The sequence below is a fragment of the Trematomus bernacchii genome, unplaced genomic scaffold (assembly GCF_902827165.1).
Source record: "Trematomus bernacchii unplaced genomic scaffold, fTreBer1.1, whole genome shotgun sequence".
In the NCBI taxonomy this organism is placed as follows: Eukaryota; Metazoa; Chordata; class Actinopteri; order Perciformes; family Nototheniidae; genus Trematomus; species Trematomus bernacchii.
In genome coordinates this window covers 481,302-488,801 of record NW_022987791.1, presented here as the reverse complement: position 1 = coordinate 488,801, position 7,500 = coordinate 481,302, and the positions used below count along the sequence as shown (strand labels likewise).

The 7,500-nt window shown below is 41.5% G+C and overlaps 2 protein-coding genes across 2 annotated transcripts in view; one reads left to right on the top strand and one right to left on the bottom strand.

Moving 5' to 3' along the window:
- The window catches only part of qsox1 (quiescin Q6 sulfhydryl oxidase 1), a 54,628-nt gene that overhangs the window by 38,928 nt on the left and 8,200 nt on the right, over window positions 1–7,500 (bottom strand). Inside the window, 3 exon segments of the mRNA XM_034149680.1 lie at window positions 6,641–6,686; window positions 6,689–6,785; window positions 7,317–7,407. Coding sequence (XP_034005571.1) covers window positions 6,641–6,686; window positions 6,689–6,785; window positions 7,317–7,407 — 234 coding nt within the window.
- Window positions 2,274–4,130, top strand: LOC117497678. Its single transcript, XM_034149681.1, has 3 exons — window positions 2,274–2,470; window positions 2,684–2,865; window positions 3,556–4,130. The coding sequence occupies exons 1-3, from the start codon at window positions 2,320–2,322 to the stop codon at window positions 4,063–4,065; spliced, it is 843 nt and encodes a 280-aa protein (XP_034005572.1). The 5' UTR covers window positions 2,274–2,319; the 3' UTR covers window positions 4,066–4,130.

The window sequence follows — 7,500 nt, the reverse complement described above, 5'->3', positions numbered from 1 at the left end:
AGGTCACATGACTTCACGTCACCACCTCTAAGCTAAAGGCGGCTAATGTTGGGCTATAAAGGAACTACAGCAAGGTCACATGACTTCACGTCACCACCGCTAAGCTAAAGGAGGCTAATGTTGGGCTACAAAAGGAACTACAGCAAGGTCACATGACTTCACGTCACCACCGCTAAGCTAAAGGAGGCTAATGTTGGGCTACAAAAGGAACTACAGCAAGGTCACATGACTTCACGTCACCACCGCTAAGCTAAAGGAGGCTAATGTTGGGCGTGATGACGCTTAAGGCCCGGACACACCAAGCCGATTTCAGCCGTCGATAGATGTCTGGCCGTCGATGAGCGTCCTGTCGCTAGTGATGTTACGTATTGCGCCGAGGCTTCGGAGCGTGTGTCGAGTAATCCACAAAGCTTTTTGTGAAGCTTGTATCGAGGCTTGTATCGTTTTGGGCCAGTGACGTCACCGATGACCAACGAAGCCTCACTGCCCCTCAATACCACGTGACTGCTTCAGAAAGTGCTTTAGATCGGTTGAACCACAACGCTCATATTACCCATGGATGTATAATAAGAACGATATTACCCCTCCTGTACCCGGGCCCGCTGACACGATGGAATTAAGAGAGCTCAGACCCTCACTGATATAGAGGTCGGAACATGTCATAAGTATAAATAAATAAAAGCATAAATAAAAGTAGGAATAAAAACATGAATAAATGAATAAATACAGGAATAAATAGCGTGTAGTGTTTTCGGGTAGGTTCAGTGTGTGGGCTGTGGCTCAGCCGGAAAGCAGTTGACTCACGAACGCAGGGTCCCCGGTTCAACGACTTGTCAATAAGTATTTTTGTTTGTTTATAAAAGCTACAGCTAAATGAGATAATGTAGTTAATAAATGTAGTCTTTGATATGGTTTAGCCTTTCTCAGGCTACAACATGGTTAAGTTTACGAATATTATTAAGGAATACAAATCCCTCTTTGCAATGTTTACCAGCCTCCTTAGGCTTTTCAATCACAATCATTCAACTGGAATAAATACAACATTGTTAACATGAAAATATGATTTAATGTTCGTTGTTCAGAGTTATTTTAAGGCTTTACTCATTGGGAACTCGGTATGAGATACAGCACACATAGAGATGTCTGCCTGTTTTACACACTTTGACCAACAGGGGGTTTGTGTTCAAATCGGTTCAAATGAAGCCTCATGAGATGAACCCTTTTGCTAACCAATTGGCTGGAAAGCTTCAAAGCTTCATAGGCTTCATCTCGCCATCACTACCTGTCGCCCGGCCCGGCCCCACACAGATTGGTGTGTCCCGCAGCCGCAGGTCCCGCACCGTTGTGTCTTTTCTGCCATGCCGACTAGTGATGGGTCGTTCACTTTTAAGTGAACGACGGGAGCCGGCTCGCGCGTTTTTGTTGTTGTTTTTTTGTTAAGTAATACAAGACAGAATGATATGATGATCTCCACGCTACGGGTGCTCCGTGCATGCATGCAGTGACATGTAATATCCAAGGATTAGAGACTGTTGGATGCTGCTGTTTTGAGCATTGCAATACATTTATTTTTATTATGTTTTTATGATTAGAGACGGTTGGATGCTGCTGTACTGAGCATTGCAATATATTTATTTTCACTATGTCATTTATTTATGATTATCCTTAGGCTCAGCAAAGATTTGATGTCAGCTGTTGCTCTCTTTTTTTCTATAGTTAATACTGAAATAGAGCCCTGCTGTTTTGTTTAGGCTTTTTCTTTAAATACAATTTTAAAATGTCGATACAGTAACTGTCCTTTTTTTAAATGTCTATGCTTAAGTTTTTATAGGTGTTGCTATCTGCTTTGTGTAGCGTGGTTCTACAAGCAAGTCAGTGGGGTGGTATCAGAGAGATACAAGGGTCTGTAAATGCAATGAAAACAATTGGCCACAAATAATTGATATTAAACATGTAATTTTTACTTTTGAATACTTCAGTACAAAGGATGTATTGAATAATTTAAGTGATATATGTGTACACATATAAATCATTAGTCAAAACAGGGCTACATTTGATTGAATTATAAAAGGTATATGTGGTCAACTGAAGAGCCGTTTTTGGGAGCCGAAAGAGCCGGCTCTTCTTGGTGAGCCGGAATTCCCATCACTAGTGCCGACACCTTCGGCTCGAGTCCTGCTCGAGTCCCGACTGAACATGGCAAATCGGGAGCGGAGGTTGTCGGCAAAAGAAATCACTCTGATTGGCTGTTCAGTTTAGTGCATGAGAAGCGAAACGGAAGTGAGGCAAGCAAACAAACGAAGGAATTTATTTTACATCATGGCGATCTGGAATGAAGAAACCGAAGGGCAACTCATCAGCCTGATCCAGGAGAGGCCAGCTCTGTTCGACACTACAGAGAAACGGTACACGAACCGAACAGTGAAAAGCGGACTCTGGCGAGAGATTGAAACTCAACTTGGTTTACCAGGTAAGATTCTCTTGTTTGTTCATCAATTGAGCTCTTTAGCAGAAACTGCTGGTTTGCTATTGTTTACCAGCTGCAGTGATACAGTGTTATTTCAACCTTGTGTTTTGTTGTTATTCTTTGCTAGCTGTTGCTACTTGTTTGGCACTGCATATAGATATGAATTGGACATGCTAACTAGCCACAATGCTTACATAGTTTATTTGTGTGCTTCAGAGAAAGAGCTCAAGATGAAGTGGGATTCTCTGCGAACCCAGTACACCCGGAACAGGAGACTTGCACCTTCGAGAAGTTGTGGAGCACTAAAGACGGGCAGACAGCAGTGCATCCAGACCTGGCTGCAGTTTCTAGAGCCCTACACAAGGAGGAGAGAGACTACTTCAAACCTCACCATCACGGTAACTATTTGATTTGTTGAGTACAAATAAGTGTTTCTTGCTTCTTTCATTTACAGTGGTAAATATAACAATGATATATATATTATTGTATTCTAATGATTGATGGATGAATGTGCTCACCACCTTAATGTTGCAGCTGGTAAAGGAGTAGCTGATTTAAATGACATTATAGACTGCTGGGTAGCTTATGAAATTCACCATGGGATCAATAACGTTTTTATCTTAACCTAGAATAATACATGATAAAATATTTCTTGATTATATTTTGTATTGTTTTGAATCTTCAAAGTTACTAAAGTTATCAAATAAATGTAGCGCAGTATAAAGTACACTGAATGGGAGTGGAGCAGTACAGTACTTAAGTAAATGTCCTTTGTTACTGTCTACCATTGTTCAAGATTGAAATGTAAATTTGCAAGACGGTTTCTGCCCCTCTTTTCACATGTAGCCTTTCATACGTGATGGTGGCTCCTTCTCCCATTATCTTCCACAATCTGTCTAGAAGTACGTCTTAGCATCTGAATAGAGCCATCACAGTTTGTCTACAATGTGCCTTTCACACTAGACCACACCCCGAACTAATGGCACACACATTTCAGGGTATTGTTTTGTTATGAATGCTAAGTAAACCGTTTTAAGAATCCATGGTATTAAATCAAACTAATTGTGAATTTATTTAAAATGTTTAAGGAACCTCCGGTGGCTGCAGAATCACCCCCCGATGGCACCAGCAGTGAAACCAGCACCCCTGAGGAGCCCTTCCTCTTTGATGCCGAGTCAAGGCCCTGTACTCCCCTGACAGAATCCACCATCTGTGGAACAGAGTCCACACTGGCACCGCTCGGAGAGGGGCCAAGCACACTCCGTCACTTAAGCACTCTAAGGCCTCGGGTGAAGCGCAGCAGGAAGGATGAGTCCTCCAGTGAGGCGTCAGAAACGTTGATGCGTACGATGGGCAGGACCCTGGAACATTTAACTTGTAAGGGTGAACAAAATGACGACATCGCGGCCTACTCAAAAAGCTTTGAAAGCAGACTGCGGCAGGTGCCACATGATCGGCTGCCACACTTCCTGCATGAGGTGGACAATAGCTTCTTCAAGTATTTAACTGGTGTTTTCCCTCTGGATGATTGGAGTGATGAGTTCCTTCAACATGTGAAAATGAACAGGGAAAAGCCGAGCAAAAATGTATCCATTTGATGTTTGTCAATTTCAAAGATAATTTTGCAAGTCAAAAAAATAAAAACGTGTGGTAAAACTGTGAAGTAACACTTTTTTTTGTGTGAAACCGCTCAATGAACTACATCTCCCGTCTCGCACCACACACCAAGACGGCCGTCACGTTGGCACATTTCACTTCTTTCTTTCAGAATGAGGTGGAAAGTATTAAAAGAGGTGAAAATCACTCCAAGTCTGGGCATGTTGAGAGCTGTACATACACACAAGGGGAGTTAGTCGGTTCCTAAGAGCCAGCATGCGGGACCGGGATTCTGGGATTTGTAGTCTTTCTAGTTGCATATTTTTCATAGTCTTAGATTTCAACAGTTTTACGACAAACTGACTTTTTTGACATGGAAATGATTTTTTAAGATTGACAAACATCATGTGTAATATCACGCAGTCTGTCTTCTGGTTGCCTCTTTTGAATGACGAATACACACTACCGCCGCCTGCTGGTAAGGAGAGTTATTGCCACTCACGCATGCGCAGTGCGTACGTGCTACCTTGCCGTCGGGTGAAGTCTTTGCGGTGTGTTCCAGTGCGACTGTTTGGCCAAGATGCAGGAGACGTGAGGCGACACAACAGTCGGGTCCGTCTTTGGTGTCAGTTTGGTGTGTCCGGACCTTTAGTCGTCTCGTTTTAGACACTTGTTAGCAACCTCTGTTTTTAAATTCACCAGTGGGGCATTTATTGACGTATTATTGCCTTTCCCCTCTTAGTAAATATTGATATATTCTCCAAATCTCCCAGCCCTAGTTGCATTACAAATGTCATGCTAACTGATGGATAAAAACTAATTGACAGCAGGAACAATGTAGTTTTCCAGTGTGTGTACAGTCCGCTCCCCACAGATAACAATGGGCAGTCTGTCATTGTGCTCTGTTTGTCAGTGGGAGGCTAATGGCTGGTTTCAGGCGGTCATGGTTTCTGTAACACAGCTCAACCACACTGACCTCATCCATGTGTGTGTGTTTACATTGTGGGTTTGTCTTGTTAAGGGAGGTTCAAAGTTAGTGGTGAAACAACTAGAGCATGTAATTCCTGGAGAAATTGCGGTGTGAATGTTGTGTGCTGAAACGCTGACGTTGATATGAAATGCTGGCTATGACGTGTAAGAAGAAAGTGAACATTTGGATAATGGGAATAATGTTATAATCAGAACAAGGCCTCTTTACCACGCTCCAAACTAAGTGTAATATTCAAAAGGGTCTACATCTGATCTGATTTATAAGTTGTGTAAAAGGAATAATGTCAGAAAGATGTGGAACATTTTAAAGTTTGAATGAGGTTTCTGAGTAAGTATGAAGTCTAGAGGGCTGAACGTTTTAATGTTCGAACGTAATGTACACCAAATAAAAAAGTGAGTCTGCACAGCTTCATATCCCTGTATCTTTCACGGGGAAACCCTGTTTAATTTCATGTTGTGTCCTGCTCACTCTCACAGGTGTTTTCTGGGTAATTAGACCTCAGCTCAGGTGGAAGTTTTGGCAGAGCTACGCTGAAATTAAAAAAGTTCACCAAATCTCATTAAGCAAACACAATAATGAGGGTGTAACCTTTCACACCCTGATGACCCATCCAGATCAACCATCATTTTACTCATGTAGTGAGGACTCTTTAAAGTAGAGACACTACATACTGATATACACCTGAACATCAGCAGGAGAGGACTCTTTAAAGTAGAGACACTACATACTGATATACACCTGAACATCAGCAGGAGAGGACTCTTTAAAGTAGAGACACTACATACTGATATACACCTGAACATCAGCAGGAGAGGACTCTTTAAAGTAGATACACTACATACTGATATACACCTGAACATCAGCAGGAGAGGACTCTTTAAAGTAGAGACACTACATACTGATATACACCTGAACATCAGCAGGAGAGGACTCTTTAAAGTAGAGACACTACATACTGATATGAACCTGAAACATCAGCAGGAGAGGACTCTTTAAAGTAGAGACACTACATACTGATATACACCTGAACATCAGCAGGAGAGGACTCTTTAAAGTAGAGACACTACATACTGATATACACCTGAACATCAGCAGGAGAGGACTCTTTAAAGTAGAGACACTACATACTGATATACACCTGAACATCATCAGGAGAGGACTCTTTAAAGTAGATACACTACATACTGATATACACCTGAACATCAGCAGGAGAGGACTCTTTAAAGTAGAGACACTACATACTGATATCACCTGAACATCAGCAGGAGAGGACTCTTTAAAGTAGAGACACTACATACTGATATACACCTGAACATCAGCAGGAGAGGACTCTTTAAAGTAGAGACACTACATACTGATATACACCTGAACATCAGCAGGAGAGGACCTCTTTAAAGTAGAGACACTACATACTGATATGAACCTGAACATCAGCAGGAGAGGACTCTTTAAAGTAGAGACACTACATACTGATATACACCTGAACATCAGCAGGAGAGGACTCTTTAAAGTAGAGACACTACATACTGATATACACCTGAACATCAGCAGGAGAGGACTCTTTTAAAGTGTGCAGAGATACTCACACTCTGAGTCTGGAGAAGTTCCCTCCAGCAGAGTAAAGGTAGCAGGAGGGAACTCTGTCACTTCCAGTTTTTTCACCAGAGTCTCCTCAGAACTCAGGACTCTGCGCACCGCCACGTTCTCAAACTGCAGCAGGTCAAGGGTCACCTGAGAACACACACATTCACAATAAGAGTTAGACTTTTGTTTCAAAACTTTGGGTCAAATATCCCAAAGAAAGAGGATGCTTTTATTTACCAGAAATTGTGAAGAAAAACAAACTACCTGGAGGTCCACACCAAAAACTAAACATGATACGAAGATAATGTTTGGTGTAAACTGGAGCCTTATTATACTTTTTACATGAACTTTTTGTTACAACTCTTATTTAAAGTATAACTGAGAGTGTAAAAAAAATATAATACATTATATTCCCAGTATTCCCAAACAATACAGACATTCATACCTCAGCTTTATATGTTTTTATTCTATTAAGTTTATCACACACTTCCTTTTTAAACTAAACCACAAAATGGACATTTCGACATCTTTTTAATGTATTCTTGTGAGCATGCACATTTCTCTTAGTTCAAACTGATTCACTCTTAATTTAAATAACTCAGGACACAGTCTGGAAGAGTTTTATGCTTTAAAAGTATATCTTATTTATGCAGTTTTTATATTTCCTAAATGTCTCACCTCTCGGCCGACGTAGGACTTGGAGTCCTCGAAGATGAGCGCCAGGTGCTGAACGTTGTTCGTCTCGAAGAAGCTGTCGATCTCTGCCTGGCTGGAAAATAAAGAGAAACCCCGGGAAAGAGTTAAGATCTGTGAATTAAATGACTAAATTCCCCAAAAAATTCTATCAGCAACTGGTCCACCA